Source organism: Geotrypetes seraphini, chromosome 12 (genome assembly GCF_902459505.1).
Source record: "Geotrypetes seraphini chromosome 12, aGeoSer1.1, whole genome shotgun sequence".
NCBI lineage: Eukaryota > Metazoa > Chordata > Amphibia > Gymnophiona > Dermophiidae > Geotrypetes > Geotrypetes seraphini.
In genome coordinates this window covers 77,117,331-77,138,568 of record NC_047095.1, presented here as the reverse complement: position 1 = coordinate 77,138,568, position 21,238 = coordinate 77,117,331, and the positions used below count along the sequence as shown (strand labels likewise).

Below are 21,238 nucleotides of genomic sequence, written 5' to 3'. Positions count from 1 at the left end.
AATCTGTTTTGCTCTTTTGAAATCTTGCCAGGTACTTGTGACCTGGATTGGCCAACATTGGAAACAGGATACTGGGCTTGATGGACCTTTGATCTGTCCCAGTAGGACAACTCTTAATGTTCTCTTTCTCTTAGGCTTCAGCAGCTGGCATCATGATTGTTTTCCAGGTCTCACCAGATCTGGGTAGGTAGAACAGACGTTTCTGCTTTCATGCTGTGGCTTTGTGTAGGGTATGCTGTAAGGTCTGCAGTTTGTCTTTATACATAGTGGGTTGACCGACCTTATTCTCAATGAGGTTAGTAAATCCACTATCTATAAAGACAAACTACAGACCTCACAGCATACCCTAAAGAAAACCACAGCATGATGGCTGAAACGTCGGTTCTACCTATCCAGATGTGACGAGACCTGGAAAACAGCAACAATCTTATATTCTTATCAGTGAGTGGTTCAATCTCCATCTGCTGATAGGCAGAGGAATAGCCACACATCTTGACTGGTCTGGAGTGATGCTAAGGAAGTATCTTATCTCTTCCTAATTATTCAAACATTTATGAAGATGTAGTTTTACACAATATATTATAGTGCTATTCATGTACATTTCCCAGTTTCACCTCAGTTCATAAACTTATAAATATATTTACTTATTGAGAACCTTATATACCAGCTTTAATTACACGTACAGAGCAAAGCGGTTTACAATCTACACAATAGATTGTAGTTCTTTTCTAATTTTGAATAGGACAGAATCTATCGTACCCATGTAATGTAATGTACTGTGTGCATCTGGCAACACTACAGAAATGATAAGCAGTAGGAGGAGAAATGTCAGGGCTGATTACAATCAAATACCCCAGGGTCATCCCTTCAGATCAAAAAAATGCCAGGTCAAATAGTATATATAGATAGATATGTTTCAGATTTCTTCTAATCAGATGATCACTAGAGACTGATTTAAAAGGATTACCTGGATAGGATATGATTGTTCCAGCTCAGAGCTCCCACTCTTGAAGAATGGCTGATCATATTCCGCAGACGTTTCTGCTGCTGAACATCCCAAAGCTACAGAAAAAGAAAATCATTTTGATCATATCTTTCATATAAATGGACACACGGAGATCAAGATGGCGTTGAGAATGGACGCCTGAACAAGCTGCGCTGCTTACCTCGCCTGAGCCAGTATCTGTGGTGACTCTCCCCACGTTCCAATATAGGGAAGAGGAAGGGAGCCTTTCGCCCTAACCCTCCGGCAACTGGAGCCTCTCAGCGGATGGTCCAGACGTTGATACAGAGCACGTTTGCCCGTTCGGGTGAAGAAACCTATCCCACTTCGGGGGAGAGCCCGGAACTCTTGGGCAATCTCAGCGCAGGACCGAACCGGGCGTCATTGAGCCCGGAGCAAAGGCCAATCTCTCCCCAACCCGGAAGCGAACTGATGCAGGGGCTAGAGGGAATCCTGCCTCCTAGAAAAGGAAGTTCAGATCCCACTATGAGAGGGACACCTGCACGGGACTCTTTGGAGGAAAGAGCAGACAAACAAGGTCAGCTAATTCCCTGCATCAGAGGAGAAGAGGTGAGAGACGCTTCGGGAGGGAGAGCTGTTACTTTTGGGGAGTTGAGAAAGTCTGAAAAGATTGATATGGAAGCGCTCTGGCAGGCCATATCAGTCATGGATTCCAACCTGAAATTAACTTTTTCTACTTTGAAAGTGGATTATGGTACTGTCTTTTCTAAGGTGGAGCAACAAGGGATAACATTAACCAATTTAAAGGAAAAATTGGAGAAGCAAGAAGAGGATTTAGGACAAATGAAAAGAGTGGAATTGGAAAAGATTAAAGAGAGCTCCTATATATCACGTAAAATGGAAATTTTTTTTTTAAAAATCTTTATTCATTTTCAAGTCTTACAACAAGTGTATAATATTCAATCAGAAAAATTTTTAAACAAATCACTTGACAATCTTACTTATAATCCTTAAAATATATAACTATAAAAGAAACCCTTCTCACCCACCCATTTATTAATACTAGAACAATTGACAATTATTATCTTTCCCAATCCCCCCCCTATACCTTATCTAATACCAAGGTGTTTAAGATGTATGATCATTAGAATAAGTAATCAATGGCCCCCAAATCTTTTTAAACTTATGTTGTGACATCAGAGAGGCTTCCGATGCAGGAGTGGATAGCGCAAGGAGCCGCCAACCCGCGGCTTTGAACGAACGAGCCGGCTGCTGCTCCAAAAGGAAGAGAATGATGCCTCCAGACTGCGGGCCGCAAATAAAACCTGGAGAGCCACATGCAGCCCGCGTGTTTGAGACCGCTGCTCTACAGCATCTACATTAAAGTAATTCTTACTCTTACCCATCCAGGTACAACACAAGAACTTTCTCACAGCCAACCATTCGTCCTCCATTACCCCCATTACCACCACCGCCAAAATGAAGCTAATCCTACAAACACACAACCTGGCCACCCTACTGATAATCCTCCTCATTACCAGTTGGAAAGTAATAGCAAACAACTTACCAACCTCACCCATAAGCTCCACTTCAAACATAATCCAACACCACAACAGAAGAACCCTAATAGTTAGAAGCTCAAACCACCAAACCAGCACTCAACATCCCATCACCTTAGCCTGGAGAAGAAGATCAACACTTCCCAAGACCAAACCTCAACCTCCTCTTAAAACACACATCTATCCTGCAGATATCACCACCCTAACTTGTGCCTCCTTAAACATCAGAGCCTTAGGACCTAAAACAGAACACATAAAAAACTGAATAAAACCCGAAAATATAGACTGCCTTTTCCTCACAGAAATCTGGTTAACTTCAGACACAGATCCTAGAATAACAGAAGTCTTCCCTCAGAGATACAAAATAACAGTGACCTGCAGAGAGAAAAAAAGAGGAGGAGGACTAGCAATCTTAATCAAGGACTCCCTAACCCTAAATATACTCGAAAAAACATCCACCCCACAAATTGACTTCCTTACCTGCCATCTCTCAAGCACCACTCTAAAAAACTCACTAAACTGCATGCTCTGCTACATAACACCAGGAAACTGGACCGCAGTAAGACCTGAATTTGAAAACTTCATATACCAAAACTCATTAACAGAAGAATACAACCTCATCCTAGGAGATCTAAACATACACCTTGAAGACCAAGCATCCAAACCAGCAGAAAACTGTCTATCATTTCTCAATGCCCTGTCCTTCCAAATCCTAAATCCACAAACCACGCATGAAAAAGGACACCAACTTGACTTCGCAGCCTTCATGACAAATCAACCATCCACCCCAGAAATTCAAACACCTAATTGAACCTGGTCCCCATCCCTCTAGTCAGGCCACTACACATACAACTTCAACATCAATTGGACCAAGAACGAAACCATACCTAAACCCAAAAAAAACAACTTACACCTCATGCAAACACATTGACCCCTCCAAATTCTGGACAAAAATAGATGAAACAATCCAGGACTGTGACTTCCAAGGACTTCATCTCACAGTGGAACAATCTGACAACCAACATCCTTGATGAACTAGCCCCACTACAAACCAAAACTAGAATCAGCGGAAGATCAGATCAATGGTTTGACAATGAACTACTCATACTTAAGATAAAGCAGACAACTAGAAAGAAAATGGAGAAAAACTAACCTAGATCACACGAAAACCACCTGGGGGAAAAATAAACCCAAACAAACTAATAAATACAAACTACTACTAAAGGACAAGAGAAAAACACACTACATTAATCTAATAGGCACAGAAACCCAAGATACCAAAAAACTATTCCAAATATTAAAAAGACCTAACAGACACCAAACCCTACATGACCACTAACAATACCCCACCCCCCTCAGCCACCCTCTTAGCAGAACACTTAAAGAACAAAATTACAAATGCCAGAGCCACCCTCAATTGTACCCCATCCCACCTAAACGAAATCACAATTCATCACACAGATAAAGAATCAACTGCAGCAGACAGAGAACATGGTCTCAATTCCCCAACATACAATGGTCTGAACTCAATAAACTCTACAAAAAGTACAGCCACGCATCCTGTGACCTCAACCACTGCCCATCATATCTCCTTATAACCTCCAGCACAAAATTCCGTACTCTACTTCTACAATGGATACAAACCATGCTCAGACAGCCTTTTCCCAACTGACCTCAGTGAAATCATCATCAACCCCAATCAAAAAAAATCCAAAAGGACCAGACATACCATCTAACTACAGACCCATTGCCTCAATACCTCTATATGTCAAATTGACAGAAGGACTAGTAGCCAAACTCTTCACCAACTATCTTGAAGACCATAATATACTTCACCCCACGCAATCTGGCTTCAGATCCAACTTCAGCACAGAGACATTACTAGGCTCCCTCATTGACACAGCCAGACAACATCTCAGCACAGGAAAAAAAAATGCTCCTCATACAACTGGATCTAACCACAGGATTTGACCTGGCAGACCATAACATCCTACTGCAAATTTTGGATGTAATAGGTATCTCAGATAAAGTATACTCTTGGTTTGAAGGCTTCCTAAAATCCAGAACATACAGAGTAAAATCAGATAAAGAAAAATCTGAACCTTGGTCCAACCCCTGTGGCGCACCACAAGGATCCCCACTATCCCCTACTCTTTTCAACCTATAGACTGCCTCTCTCGGAACATACCTGGATAACCTAGGCATAACCACCTATAGTTATGCAGATGACATTACCATTCTCTTACCTTTTGATCAGCCAAAGACCGCCATAACAAATACACTACACTGAACACTAGAAACAGTAGCGACCTGGATGAAAGATCACAAACTGAAACTCAACACAGACAAAACTAAATTCATCCTCCTCGAAAACGACAAAGTTCCAACCATAACCAATATAGAAATCAACTTAATCAACTATCCCATTTAAACTACCATAAAACTACTAGGAATAGGCCGTTGCTGCACCATGCAACCACAAATAAATAAAACAATACAGAAATCCTTCGCAGTTATGAGAAACCTAAGACAAGTCAGGAAATTCTTTGAGAAAACACAATTCCAGCTTATAGTACAATCCCTAATCCTAAATCTACTAGATTACTGCAACATCCTCTACCTCCCCTGCCCTGCTACAATGACTAAACAACTACAAACAATCCAAAATACTGCTCTAAGACTCATCTACTCATTGAGGAAACACAACCATATTACAGAAGCATATATCAACTCACATTGGCTACCAATCCAAGAAAGAATACTATTTAAATTTTACTGTATGTTATTTAAAACCTTAAATGGAGACAGCCCAACCTACCTGAACAACCGCCTCATCCAAACTACCTCAGTCAGACATAGAAACACACACCCCATTCACACACCCCTCGATCAAAGAAGTAAAACGGAAAAAAACTATATGATGGCCTCCTAGCCACTCAAAGAGCAACAAGGAAAAAATCCGATGTAGACTGCAGTGAACCAAACAGCAAGAAGAAACCAAAAAACTGCAGGCTATGTACAAGATGCAGGCAATTTTTATTGTACCAAACTTGAATGCAGTAATATACAACCTTATTATCAACCAAGGGACCCGACACGGTCCGTGTTTCGGACCTCATCTGGAGTACTGTGTGCAATTCTGGAGGCCACATTACAGTAAAGATGTGCGCAGAATTGAATCGGTTCAGCGGAAGGCCACCAGGATGATCTCGGGGCTCAAGGGTCTCTCATACGAAGAGAGACTGAACAAATTGCAGCTCTACACTCTCGAGGAACGTAGGGAGAGGGGAGACATGATCAAAACATTTAAATACCTCATGGGACGTGTTGAAATGGAAGATGATATTTTCTTTCTCAAGGGACCTTCGGCCACAAGAGGGCACCCGCTCAAACTCAGGGGCGGAAAATTTCATGGCGACACCAGAAAGTATTTCTTCATAGAGATAGTGGTTGATCATTGGAACAAGCTTCCAGTGCAGGTGATCGAGGCAGACAGCGTTCCATACTTTAAGAATAAATGGGATACCCATGTGGGATCCCTACGAGGGTCAAGATAAGGAAATTGGGTCATTAGGGCATAGACAGGGGGTGGGTAAGCAGAGTGGGCAGACTTGATGGGCTGTAGCCCTTTTCTGCCGTCATCTTCTATGTTTCTATGTAACATACCTTCCTCAGGGGTCCATGATCAATAAGGTGTAAAATTAACCACAAAGTAAATAAAGGTAACAAACAAATGCAAGACGTTGTTACATACGGTGGTTATTTTACTATCTGTATCAATCAGGCATTTGTTTGTTACCTTTATTTACTTTGTGGTTAATTTTACACCTTATTGACCATGGACCCCTGAGGAAGGTGTGTTGTCCGAAACACGGACCGTGTCGGGTCCCTTGGTTGGTAATAAGGTTGTATATTACTGCATTCAAGTTTGGTACAATAAACATTGCCTGCATCTTGTACATAGCCTGCAGTTTTTTTGGTTTCTCCTAGCCACTCAAGCAGCTAAACTAGATAACCAAATCTCCAATCTACTGATAACGACCCCAGACTATAAGATGTTCAGAAAAGAAATAAAAACTATACTCTTCAAGAAATTCCTGAAACAGTCTTAACATCAAACTTACCGTCCTTCCTCCCTCCCTTTTCCCGCCACACAGAAACTACATGACCTACTCTTTACCTCTCTAGAAATGACAAACGATCTTCCATTGTAACCACCATTTTTAACTCTTTTGTAATCCACCTTGAACCGCAAGGTAATGGCGGAATAGAAATCTCTAATGTAATGTAATTTAACTTGGGGAGGAGTTTCATGTTCCTCGCTCTGGTTTTTACATTTACTTGCAGCTATGTCATTTGCTAACTACTTCTCCTTTTGGCGTGCATTTGCTTCTCCCTAAGCCAATGATCTCAAATTCAAACCCTTTGTGGGGCCACATTTTGGATTTGTAGGTACTTGGAGGAACGCAGAAAAAATAGTTAATATCTTATTAAAGAAATGACAATTTTGCATGATGTAAAAACTCTTTAGTTTATAAATCTTTCCCTACTAGACACAGCCCGACAGCACCTCAGCAAAGGAAGAAGGATGCTGATAATTCAACTTGATTTATCTGCAGCATTCGATCTGGTTGACCACACCATTCTACTACAAATACTAGAAGTCATAGGGATTTCGGGCAGGGTACATAACTGGTTCCAAGGATTCCTTAAATCCAGAACATAAAGTCAAACGATCTTAAATCAGAACCCTGGTCCAAATCCCTGTGGCATTCCTCAAGGCTCACCACTCTCACATACTCTCTTCAACCTCTTTTTATCGTCCCTTGGTTCTACCCTAGATAACCTAAATGTAACTTCATTTAGCTACGCTGACGACATCACCATATTTCTACTCTTCGATTCTCCTGACCCCACTTCTACAGAAAAATTGGAAAAAACTCTACAAGCAGTGGAAAAATGGATGGCAGACCACAAATTGAAGCTGAACACAGACAAAACAAAATTTCTACTGCTCGAAAAGGACAAAATCCCCTCCATCACAGAACTAGAAATAAACACCTCCAAATACCCTATACAACCCACCCTTAAACTCCTAGAAGTAACAATAGATAGATGTTGCACAATGCAGGCCCAAATCAACAAGACCACCCAGAAAGCATTTCTAACCATGCGCAATCTACGAAAAATCAGAAAATTCTTTGACAAAGAGCAATATAGGCTCATAGTCCAATCCCTAGTCCTAGGTCTATTGGACTACTGCAACATCCTCTATCTACCATGCCCTGCTACCATGATAAAACAACTACAGACAATCCAAAACACTGCACTCAGATTAATCTACTCACTAAAAAAAATTGACATCACCACTGCCTACCTAGACTCACACTGGTTTCCTACAAGCGCAAATTCAATTCAAATTATACTGTCTATTATTCAAAGCAATAAATGGCACAGCCCCCAATTACCTAAACAACCGCCTGAACCAAAACCTCACCACTAGACAAAGAAGAACTAAGACTCCATTTACCTACCCCCCACTCAAAAGCACCCAGTGCAAGATGTTTGACAGCCTACTAGCGACGCAAGCAGCGAAACTGAACCATACCATCTCCAACCTACTGATAACAACAAGCAACTTCAAATCTTTTCGTAAAGAAATCAAAATCCAACTATTCAAAAAATTTATCCAGATGTCTTAACTCTAACCCTGGATTCCCCTCCATGTAATTCCCTCAACCTCTCCCCCTCTCCAGTTATCCTTACTCTTCAAAGCCTCAAGCATGTCAACTGCTTCCCAAACTGTATATATACTGGAACTGCACTATCTCCAATTTGTACATCTCCCCAAATTGTAAATTTACTTGAATAGCCCAATCTTCCTTGCTGAACCCCATTCCCAAAACTGTAATTCACCAATCTTCTTGTAATTTCTCCTGGAAATGTCCAGATGTCTCTTTTGTAATCCGCCCAGAACTGCAAGGTACGGGCGGAATAGAAGTCAGTAATATAAGAACATAAGAACATAAGAATATAAGAATATAATGTAATGTAATGTAATAAAGAGTTTTACCTCATGCAAAATTGTCATTTCTTTAATAAGACGTTAACTATTTTTTCTGCGGCCCTCACATTTAAAGTTTAACATCTATTGTCCCTATATCATGGCCTTCTGGAAATCAATTTGGTCTCAAATTAACTGTTTACTAGAAAACCATGTAGCATTATCATATGATACAATTCTGTTCGGGGTGTCAATGAGACCAAAAAGTCAAATTTCACCAAGTAATAATAAACTTTTATTGATTATGACAGGAGTCGCCATGCATAATATCACCAGTAATTGGAAAAATTACAGTATACTTAACTATACATTCTGGTGGAATTTGTTGTGCCACATTTACAAAATGGAAAGACCTGCCATACAAAAAGGGAATTATAATAATTTTAAAATATTGACAAATTATTGCAATGATCAGACACCATTTTCCACTGAAAGTACATTTATATATATATAGGGGGGAGGGGGGATGGTATAAAGTTCTATTACAGGTTTAATCAATAGATAAGAATATAATATTTATACAATATTTTTGATTAAAATATTTGTGGGAAGGGTGAGTGGAAAGGGTATAAATTTATGTATTTAAGATATTAGAAAGAAATTCAAGTGATGTATAAAAGTTTTAATTGATGTAATATTGTGTACTTGATGTAAGATGGAGAAATGAATAAATAATCTGGAAAAAAAAAATAAAGTTTAACATCTTTCCTTTCTCAAAACTGACATTTCAATCACTATATTGAAAATAAAATCATTTTTCCTACCTTTGTTGGCTGGTGACTATTTTTCTGTGCGTTTAACTATGTTTCCAGGGCCTTCTTGTCCTTTGACTGTTTTTCTCTCCATCTTCACTTTCTGCCTTGCATCCATCTTTGGCATTAACTTAATATTAAATTTTTCTGCTTTCTTTTCAAAATCTACGTTTCCATGTCTTACCTTCTCTTCCTACCTCTCTCTTCTTCCATCCCTATTTCCATGGTCTGACATCTCTTTCCTTCCTTTCTCTCCCTCCCTCCTTCCTTTCCCTTGGTCTGGCATCTGTCTCCTTCCCTCCCCTTAGGGCAGCGGTCTCAAACTTGCAGCCCTCCAGGTGCTATTTTGTGGCCCGCGGTCTGGATGTGATGATCAACTGCTGCCTTGCTGCAGTTGATTGTTCCGGTCAAAACTGCAGCCGGCGGTGGCTCCTCGTGCCATCCACACCAGCATTTCACTTCCCCCTTCCCTTCCTTGTGGAGCAGTAGCATGTCTGGCCAGCTCCCTTGCTGTAATCGATTGTTCCGTTCAAAGCTGCGGGTGGCAGCTCCTAGCGCAATCCACAACTGCGTCTGAATGGCACGAGCCGCCGCCGCTGGTTGCAGCTTTGACCGATCAACTGCAGCAAGGGAGCAGTTGATCATCTCATCCAGACCGAGGTCCACAAAATAGCACCTGGAGGGCCGAAAGTTTGAGACCTCTGCCCTAAGCCAACCAGAAGAATTCCTAATGGATGGTCAAGGTAAAAAAAAACTGCATTGCTAGTTTTTACTCTATGCTACAGGGGTCTGATACTCAAACAAGCTTAGATGGCTAAGTGGGAGGCTGACTTGGGGGCAAATGTTTACTAATAAAGAAAGGTCATGTATGCATGAAAATTCCTTTAAAATTTCTGTTTATGAAAATTTGAATAAGAAAGTTATTAAATTATCATACAGATGGTATCTATCTCTTGATAGAATTTTTAAGTTTTCACAGGCAAGGTTCCCCTTGTGCTGAAGAGGGTGTAGCATGATTGGAACCTTCTACCAAGAGGGCATTCAGAAAAATTGAAAGGAGACAGTTTCAAAACAAATGCTAGGAAGTTCTTCTTCACTTAGAGGGTGGTGGACACCTGGAATGCGCTCCCAGAAGACGTGATAGGACAGAGGACAATATTGGGTTTCAAAAAGGGATTGGATGACTTCCTGAAGGTGAAGGGGATTGAAGGATACAGATAGAGGGTAACTATGCAAGACACTAAATGAATAGGGAATACACGATTTAGGTAAAGGATCACTTACAGGTCATGGACGCGGGAGCGGACTGCTGGGCACGATGGACCCCTGGTCTGACCTGGTAGAAGCAATGCTTATGTTCTTATGGTGGCTGCATCCTCGTATTCAGGTATTTTGGATGCAATGTGCACAACTATTTTTAGAAATTTCGGATCAAATAGTGCCTTTATTGCTTGCAGTGTTGTAACAATGGCAACCAACAGGGATGGCCGATTCCTACTTTAAAGTCTTACAAGTCTGCCTGGCAGTGGCTCATAGGGAGGTGGCTCGTCTATGGACTTCTGAGCTATTACCCAGTTGTGGATTAGGAATTGGTTATCGGATAGAAAACAGAGGGAAGGGTTAAATGTCATTTTTCTCTATTTAACTTATTTATAAATGATCTGGAAATTGGAACAAGTGAGGTGATTAAATTTGCAGATTAAACTGTTCAAAGCTGTTAAAACACATACTGATTGTGAAAATTGCAGGAAGACCATAGGAAATTGGAAGACTGGGCTTCCAAGTGGCAGATGAAATTTAATATGGACAAATACAAAGTGATGCATATTGGGAACAATAACCTGAATCACAGTTATCGGATGCTAGGGTCCACCTTGGGGATTAGCACCCAAGAAAAGGATCTGGGTGTCGTCATAGACAATACAATGAAACCTTCCACCCAAATAAGCAAACAGGATACTAGGAATTATTTAAAAAGGGATGGTTAACAAGACTAAGAATGTTTTAATGCCCCTGAATCACTCCATGGTGCGACCACATCTGGTCTCCTTATCTCAAGAAAGATATAGTGGTGTTGGAAAAGGTTCAAAGAAGAGCGACCAAGATGATAAAGGAAATGGAACGCCTCTCGTATGTGAAAGGACTAAAATGGTTAGGGCTCTTCACTTTGGAAAAGAAACGGCTGAGGGGAGATATGATTGAAGTCTACAAAATCCCGAGTGGAGTAGAACGGGTACAAGTGGATAGATTTTTCACTCCGTCAAAAATTACAATGACTAAGGGACACTATGAAGTTACAGGGAAATACTTTTAAAACCAATAGGAGGAAATTTTTTTTCACTCAAAGAATAGTTAAGCTCTGGAACGCATTGCCAGAGGATGTGGTAAGAGTGGATAGCATAGTGAATTTAAGAAAGGTATGGACAAATTCCTGGAGAAAAAGTCCATAGTCTGTTATTGAGAAAGATATGGGGGAAGCCACTGCTTGCTCTGGATCGGTAGCGTGGAATATTGCTACTCCTTGGATTTTGGCCAGGTACTAGAGAGCTGGATTGGCCACCGTGAAAACGGGCTACTGGGCTTGATGGACCATTGGTCTGGCCCACTAAGGCTATTCTTATGTTCTTATTCTAATCTCTTTCTGCCACATTTTATTTCATACTTGTAAATAAATCCTTTTGCTGTTATTAATTACATGTATTTTAGTACTTTATTAGTATATGTTCAGAAAGCTACAGAATGAAGGTCAGCTAAATAAAAATGATGTTTCTTATTCCAGTGCACTAAACAGTTATTTTATGCATGTCTTTATCCTACCATTGATGCCTAGTGATGATTGCTGGTACTCTCACAACTGGAAGTAGATAAAATGGCTGCCCCAATGGCTTCTGTCAACATGGACCCTCAAGCAACAAGCAATCGGGCCTTCAAGGAAGAACTGAAATGTGAGAAAAGGTCATGAGTAAAGGTCTACTACATAACAACAAATTTTTATTTATATACCGCAATGCCTTTCAGTTTTATGCGGTTTACAAAAGAGATGGTCTGACCATTGTCAGTAACCTACAATAGATATAATATTGGCATCAACGAGTTAACAATAGTTTCATAAGAACATAAGAATTGCCGCTGCTGGGTCAGACCAGTGGTCTATCATGCCCAGCAGTCCGCTCCCACGGCGGAAACTAGGTCAAAGATCAGTACCCTAACTGAGACCAGCCCTACCTGCACCATGCAAATGGTATTGGAGCCCACAAGGGAACAGACAATACTGGACCTGGTACTCACCAATGGAGACAGTGTCTCAGAGGTATCAGTAGAAGACACGTTGGCCTCCAGTGACCACAACATGGTGTGGCTCAACCTCAGGAAAGGCTTCTCTAAATCAAACACAGCAACGAGGGTCCTCAACTTTAGGGGCGCAGACATCGACCACATGAGAGACTTTGTCCATCAAGAGCTGCAAAACCATGCAGAAACTGACAATCCGGAAACTACGTGGTCAAATCTGAAATCCATCCTGAACGAAGCAACTAACCGCTACATTAATACAGTAAGCAAACACCGGAGAAACAAAAGACCACAATGGTTCAGCAAGGAAATTTCGGATCTCATTAAAAAGAAAAAAGCAGCATTTATCACCTACAAACATCTCGGGAAGAGGGAGGCAAAGGAAGACTATCTGGTCAGATCGAAAGCTGTCAAAAAGGCAGTCAGGGAGGCCAAACTACGAACAGAAGAAGATCTAGCACGGAACATTAAAAAAGGGGATAAATCCTTCTTCAGGTACATTAGCAACAGGAAGAGAAACAAGGATGGGATAGAGCGCCTTAGGCAGTCAGATGGAAACTACGCGGAATCTGATTCTACCAAGGCAGAACTACTAAACAAATACTTCTGCTCAGTATTCACCTGTGAAGCACCAGGAGCTGGTCCACAACTACAGACAAGAGACAGCCAAAAAGACCTGTTTCAGGATTTCGAGTTTACACCCAGTAGCATCTACTACGAACTTTCAAGACTCAAAGTAGACAAAGCCATGGGACAGACAATTTACACACCAGGGTGCTCAGAGAGCTGTGTGAAGTTCTAGCTGAACCACTATCCGTGCTCTTCAATCTTTCCATGCGCACGGGAAGAGTACCCCTGGACTGGAAAACAGCTAACGTAATTCCACTCCACAAAAAGGGCTGCAGAACAGAAACAGAAACAGAAAATTACAGACCGGTGAGTCTCACATCCATAGTGTGCAAACTCGTGGAAACACTGATCAAACAGAAACTCGACCAAATACTAGATGAAGAAAATCTACGTGATCCACACCAAAACGGATTTACCAGGGGAAGATCCTGCCAATCTAATCTGATTGACTTCTTTGACTGGGTAACTAGTCATCTGGATGCCGGAGAGTCCCTGGACGTGATTTATTTGGACTTCAGCAAAGCTTTTGATAGCGTCCCACACCGCAGGCTGTTGAACAAACTAAAATCTATGGGATTAGGGGATACACTCACTACATGGGTTAGGGATTGGCTAAGCGGTAGGCTTCAAAGGGTGATGGTAAACGGTACCCCCTCCAAAACGTCAGCAGTGACGAGTGGAGTACCACAGGGCTCCGTCTTAGGGCCGATTCTATTCAATTTATTCATAGGAGATATGACCCAAGGGCTTAGAGGAAAAGTGTCACTGTTTGCCGACGACGCCAAACTATGCAACATATGCAAACTATGCAACATATGCAAACCCTACATCTCCACACCTGACCTCGCCCAACTCCTTTACGCATATGTCCTCTCCAGAATGGATTACTATAATTCCCTATTTAATGGCCTAACCAAAAATAATCTCAAATGCCTACAAAGGGTCCAAAATACAGCTATCCGCCTCCTACACAACCTCAACTACCATGATCCTGTCTCCCCGGCACTCCGCGCTGAACACTGGCTCCCAATTAGCCAGCGCTGTGCTTTCAAGGCCCTAACAATAGCCCACAAAAGAATTTATACCACCACCCCCTCCTACATACAATCCAAGCTTCCCATATACACACCCACCCGCACCCTCCGCTCAAAATCGGAAATACGCCTACGCATTCCCCCTGGAAGGTCCCTCCTCTCAGAAACTGCCCGCAAACGATCCTACAGCCACTTCATTCCACATCTCTGGAACCAACTTCCCCCTCAACTCAGACAACAGAACTCATTATTGACATTCCGTAAAATGGTAAAGACCCTCCTCTTCAACTAAAAGTCACCCTCAGTCCACACACCCCTTAAACCCCCCTCTCTCTTCCCTCCCCTGTCCAACTTCTCCCTAAATTTCAGTACAGTCCTCTCTTAGTCTATACTTTGACAAATTGTATCGAAACTTAACTAACTTGTACTAAACTAAACTACTCATACCAAACTAAACGACTGATACTAAACTAAACTACATATACTTAAACTCTACTCTTAATTTACTCTATACTCCCTGTATTTAACTACTTCGCAGTCCTGTATGTCCAAACATTTAACCTATAGAACATCTTATTTGTCTAATTACTCTCCATTGTGTATGTTTATCTGTAGACCGTTCTGAGCTACTGGGAGAACGGGATAAAAATCTAAATAAATAAATAAATAGTAGGTAAAAGCAGTGTGCCTGACACTATGACGCAGGACCTACGGCAGCTGGAACAGTGGTCGTCAACTTGGCAGCTAAGCTTCAATGCTAAAAAATGTAAAGTAATGCACCTAGGCAAAAAAAACCCACACAGAACTTACACACTAAATGGTGAAACCTTGTCCAGTACCACGATAGAACGTGATTTAGGAGTGATCATTAGTGATGATATGAAGGCTGCCAATCAGGTGGAGGCGGCTTCGTCCAAGGCAAGACAAATGATGGGCTGCATCCGTAGGGGTTTTGTCAGCAGAAAACCTGAAGTCATAATGCCGCTGTACAGATCCATGGTGAGACCTCATCTGGAGTATTGTGTTCAATTCTGGAGACCGCACTACCGGAAAGATGTGTTGAGAATTGAGTCGGTTCAGCGAATGGCTACCAGGATGGTCTTGGGGCTCAGGGAACTCACGTACGAAGAAAGGCTAAAAAAACTGCGGATGTACTCACTGGAAGAACGAAGAGAGAGGGGAGACATGATTGAGACCTTTAAGTATATTACGGGATGTATAGAGGTGAAAGAAGATATCTTCTGTCTTATAGGGCCCTCTGTCTTACACTGCACTCTGAACCGCACCAGCGCACAGAAGTCACCCAACTATTTTATGCTGTTATTTTACTCATCTGTTTAATTTAATTTAATTGTACCCTTTTAGACCTCTCTGTACCTTGAATCGCCGCCGCATAGCGGCGGCCCGCTGGACTCCTCCCACTATCAGGTCTGCTTATGCTGTATTTAAACAGGCCATTTGCGGCGCACGCAAAAGGAGCAGGTTCTGCTCCTTAGTGCGCTCCTTCGTGCACAGCCAGAGGGGGCAGCCAACTTGAATATTATCACTTCTACAGAAACCTATATAACATCAAAACTGTTTCTTTGGAAGACTATTCTTACAACCCTTTTGTTTTTACTAGGCCTATTCTGTCTAATGATAATGCCAATCCAAGCTCCTGATCAACTTCACTCTCCTCCAAAAACGTTCTTTAATATACAAAGTCATTGGGGCCATCGTCCTCCCAATTACAAATTCCATGCAAACCGACAATCATTTAATATACCAATAAATTTTACTCACTCCTCTTTTACCAAATCCAATGATTCTCCCTCCAACTCTTCTAACTCAGCGTATTCCAATTCCTCAAATCAAACAAGTCTAAAACTAGGATTTATCAACTCAAGATCCATCAAAAGTAAACATCATTTAATTAAAGAAACTATCATCTCAGAAGGTTTCCACCTTTTTTGTATAACAGAAACATGGTTAACAGAGGGCGAAGAAGCTTATTTGTCCTACTGTTGTCCTCCAAATTATTCCTACGCATATAATCATCGTCATAAAAGAAAAGGGGGTGGATTAGCGATAATCTACTCTAACAACATCATAAAAACTTTGGACCATTCCACCGGCAATGTAACTATTGAGTTTCTTCAAGTACAACTTAACACTAACCCAAAAATAGACATTTTATTACTTTATATTCCTCCCCCAATTACTCAGAATAATTTATCTCTTTTACAAAATTTGGTTTTTGATTTTTGTTCTTCCACCCAATATCCTTTGATTTTAGGTGATTTTAACATTCACTTTGATGTATCCTCTAATCCCACTACCAATGATTTCCTAACTTATATCAATTCTTTAAACCTAACACCTCTTATCCAAGATGCAACACATTCGGCGGGTCATATTTTAGACATGATACTCATTCCTCATAACAATCTTTTTTCATACTCAAATATATCTAACTCCATAGTACCTTGGTCAGATCATCATCTCATTTCCTGTAGTATATTATTAAAAAAGACACAAGTATCTATTCCTCAATCCAAAAATATTATCTATCGTGATTACAATAAACTAGATCTTTCAATTGTTTCTTCTTTTTTCCTCTCAAGAGCCTCCATTCCAGAAACAGATACTCTCGAAGAACAATTACTCACCTGGAATACAGCAATTCAGCTTTTTTTGGACAAAGAAGCACCCTTCATCACTAAAACCATACCTAGCAGGAAATTACAAAACCCTTGGTTCTCACCAGAACTTACTCTAATTAAAAGACAACTCAGGTCCCTGGAAAGAAAATGGCGAAAAAATAAAACTGCCGAAAATTTGAATCAGTATAATGAACTATCACTTTTTTATAAAAGCAAAATTAATACCGAAAAAAAATCCTTTTATTCAAATAAAATTAAATTGGCTAAAAACTCCTCAATACTATTCTCGATTGTGAAATCTTTCACTCTTGACTCACAAAAGGATACAAAAAAAAACAACTCTTTCAGCTCAAGACTTAGCTGATGCTTTTTGTGATAAAATTTCAAAAATACGTGAGCAATTCGACACCAACAAAGCCATCGATTATTCTAATACACTTAGCAAATTTATACTTCCCTGCGCCAAATGCTCAAATTTTAATATACCAACACTGACAGATATTAAACATATTCTCCAAAAAATTAATTAAAAAAGTTCAGCATCAGAGATTATCTCTCCAGTAATATTAAAGAAATATTTTGCCTGCTTTGGACCCTTCATACTTTCATTTGTTAAAAAGAGTCTCCTTACTGGGACCTTACCCAAGGCATGGAAATCAGCAGTAATTCTCCCTATTATAAAGGATCGTAAAATTAGTCTTGATGACCCTACTAATTACCGCCCTATCGCCAACATTCCGTTTTTAGCAAAAATTACTGAAAGGGTGGTATTCAATCAACTTTCAGATTTTGTCGAATCTACAAACGTTTTGCACCCCAATCAAACAGGTTTTAGAAAAAACCACAATACTGAATATTCTTTAATAGGATTGACCACTAAAATTATTTATCATCTTGACCACCATGATTCAGTTATTCTTTTTTCCCTTGATCTCTCATCTGCTTTCGACACTATCGACCACTCGCTTTTATTGGACCGACTACAAAATATAGGTGTCTGTAATACTTCATTACAATGGTTCACTTCCTTTTTAGCTGATCGTTCTTCAACTGTAAATTTTAACAATGCAAACTCTAAATTATTCTCTCATAATTATGGAATCCCACAGGGCTCCATTCTTTCTCCGCTACTATTTAACGTTTTTCTTTCACCCTTACTTAGTTTGAGCCAATCTATCAGTTTCACTATTTATGCGTATGCTGACGACATTCAGCTTGTCCATTCATTTAATCCTGAAAACTCCAATGAAATACTTGCAATTAATCAAAAACTTGAAAAAATAAAAAACTGGCTCTCACAAAACAAATTAGCATTAAATATTACCAAAACCAAAGCCTTATTTTTTCCAATGAAGCAAGGATTAACACTGTCAGCGCCTTTTCTAATAAGCAACCTACCAATTAACATAGTATCATCACTAAAATTATTAGGAGTCACTATTGATGATAAATTCACGTACCACGAACATATCAGCAATGTGGTAAAATGCTGTTTTTTTCGCTTGCGCCTAATCCGCTCGATGTCTAAATTTCTGGAACCTAAATCATTGAATATCTTAATACACTCTTTGGTCATGTCCAAATTAGACTATTGTAATTCACTCTTTTTAAACATTACACAAAAAGAAAAAAAAACGTTTACAAATAATACAAAATACTGCAGTTAAAATCATCCATAATGGCAAAAAATACGACCACGTAACACCCTTTTTAATAGACTCGCACTGGCTCCCAATTAATCAACGAATAACCTATAAAATATCACTTTTAACTTTCAAAACTCTACTCAATAATGAACCTTTATTTATAGATCAACTGTTAATTCCATATAGCTCATCCCGAGCATTAAGATCAACTGCTTTAGGAACACTTACCGTACCTTCCCTAAAGATCATCGGAACCAGACGTCATGACATATTCTCAGTCATGGCTCCCCTTACTTGGAATGACCTTCCTTTATACATTAGAGAAACTAAAGACCTGAACTTATTTAAATCTAACCTAAAAACTTTCCTTTTTAAAACTTCTTTTAATATTTAAAACCTTCTCACTTATTATTATTTTAAATTTTAATCAGCAATTTTAAATAATCCCTCTTTCTTTTTTCTCAACTTTTCTCAATATGACTTTCTAAACCCCCCAATGTTTTTTTTTCCCACTAATATATTTTTACTCTCTTCTCCTCCGAGTAACGCAATATGTAACTTTAACCCACTTTATCCTATCCCATTGTTCTCTAGTTTGTCCGTATTGTTCTGTCTGAAGTTTTTATGTACCTTTTTTAAAGCTATGTATAGCATTTCTTTTTAATTGTTGCTTGCTTAGTATAAAATAGGCGATTTATCAAATTCAATAAAACTTGAAACTTGAAGATATCTTCTGTCTTACAGGGCCCTCAGTCACCAGAGGGCACTCGCTGAAAGTCAGGGGAGGGAAATTTCATGGTGATACCAGGAAGTACTTCTTCACCGAAAGGGTAGTCGATCATTGGAACGAGCTACCTCAGCAGGTGATTGAGGCCAACAACGTATCAGATTTTAAGAGAAAATGGGATATTCACGTGGGATCTCTAAGGGAATAAAAGTCAGGGAGTGGGTCATTGGTGTGGGCAGACTTGATGGGCTGAGGCCCTTTTCTGCCGTCAATTTCTATGTTTCTATGATCCGGTTCAGCATAAACTTGTCTAACTTTGTCTTGAATCCCTAGAGGGTGTTGTCCCCTTTAACAGCCTCCGGAAGAGCTTTCCAGTTGTTCACCACTCTCTGGGTGAAGAAGAACTTCCTTACATTTGTATGGAATCTATCTCCTTTTAACTTTAGAGAGTGCCCTATCGTTCTCCCTATCTTGGAGAAGGTGAACAACCTGTCTTTATCTACTAAGTCTATTCCCTTCAGTATCTTGAATGTTTCAATCATGTCCCCTCTCAGTCTCCTCTTTTCAAGGGAGAAAAGGTCCAGTTTCTCTAATCTTTCGCTATACGGCAACTCCTCCAGCCCCTTAACCATTTTAGTCGCTCTTCTCTGGACCCTTTCGAGTAGTACCATGTCCTTCTTCATGTACAGCGACCAGTGCTGGACGCAGTATTCCAGGTGAGGATGTACCATGGCCCGATACAACGGCATGATAACCTTCTCTGATCTGTTTGTGATCCCCTTCTTAATCATTCCTAGAATTCTGCTTACCCTTTTTGTCGCCGCCACGCATTTCACAGACGGTTTCATCGACTTATCTACCAGTACTCCCAAGTCTCTTCCTGGAGGGTCCCTCCACGTACCGCCCCGGACACCCTGTATTCATGTATAAGATTTTTGTTACCGACATGCATCACCTTACACTTATCCATGTTTAACTTCATTTGCCATGTTGTGGCCCATTTCTCGAGCGTGTTTATGTCACGTTGCAGATGTTCGCAATCCTCCTGCATCTTTACTACTCTGAATAACTTGGTATCGTATGCAAATTTAATCACCTCACACATCGTGCTAATTTCCAGATCGTTTATAAATATGTTGAAGAATACGGTCCCAAGCACCGAACCCTGTGGCACTCCACTGGTGATGCTTTTTCAGTCCATGTATTGTCCATTTACTCCCACGCTGTTTCTATCTGCCAGCCAGTTTTTAATCCACGTGAGTGAGTATTTCATCCTCGATTCCATGGCTCGCAATTTTTCAAAGTAGTCATTCATGCAGAACCTTGTCGAACACCTTCTGAAAAAGCACAGTTAGTTACTTACCATAACATGTGTTATCCAGGGACAGCAGGCAACTATTCTCATATATGGGCGAAGTCATCAGCGGAGCCCGGATGTGGAAGCTCGCAAGTAGACTTGCTTGAAGAAACTAGAAATTTCGAGTCGACCGCACCGCGCATGTGCATTACCGCCCAGCGTACGGCGCGTCTCCTAAGTTCAGATAGCTAGCAGAGACGCCAACCAGGGGAGGTGGGTGGGTTGTGAGAATAGCTGCCTGCTGTCCCTGGATAACACCTGTTACGGTAAGTAACTGTGCTTTATCCCAGGACAAGCAGGCAGCCTATTCTCACATATGGGGATCTCCAAGCTAACCAAAATGGGATGGTGGGAGAGTTGGCAATTTAAGAGAATAAATTTTGTAATACTGTTTGGCCAAACTGTCCGTCCCGTCTGGAAAAAGTATCCAGACAATAGTGATAAGTGAAAATATGAACTGAGGACCAAGTAGCAGCCTTGCAAATTTCTTCAATAGGTGTAGATCCGAGGAAAGCTACTGAAACTGCCATTGCTCTAACTTTATGGGCTGTGACTCTACTGTGTAGGGGTAA

General features: G+C 40.6%; 1 protein-coding gene across 1 annotated transcript in view; it reads right to left on the bottom strand.

Moving 5' to 3' along the window:
* Positions 1–21,238, bottom strand: part of CDC20 (cell division cycle 20) — a 164,646-nt gene that overhangs the window by 70,181 nt on the left and 73,227 nt on the right. Inside the window, exon 7 of the mRNA XM_033915283.1 lies at positions 968–1,062. Coding sequence (XP_033771174.1) covers positions 968–1,062 — 95 coding nt within the window. The remainder of the gene's footprint in view (positions 1–967; positions 1,063–21,238) is intronic.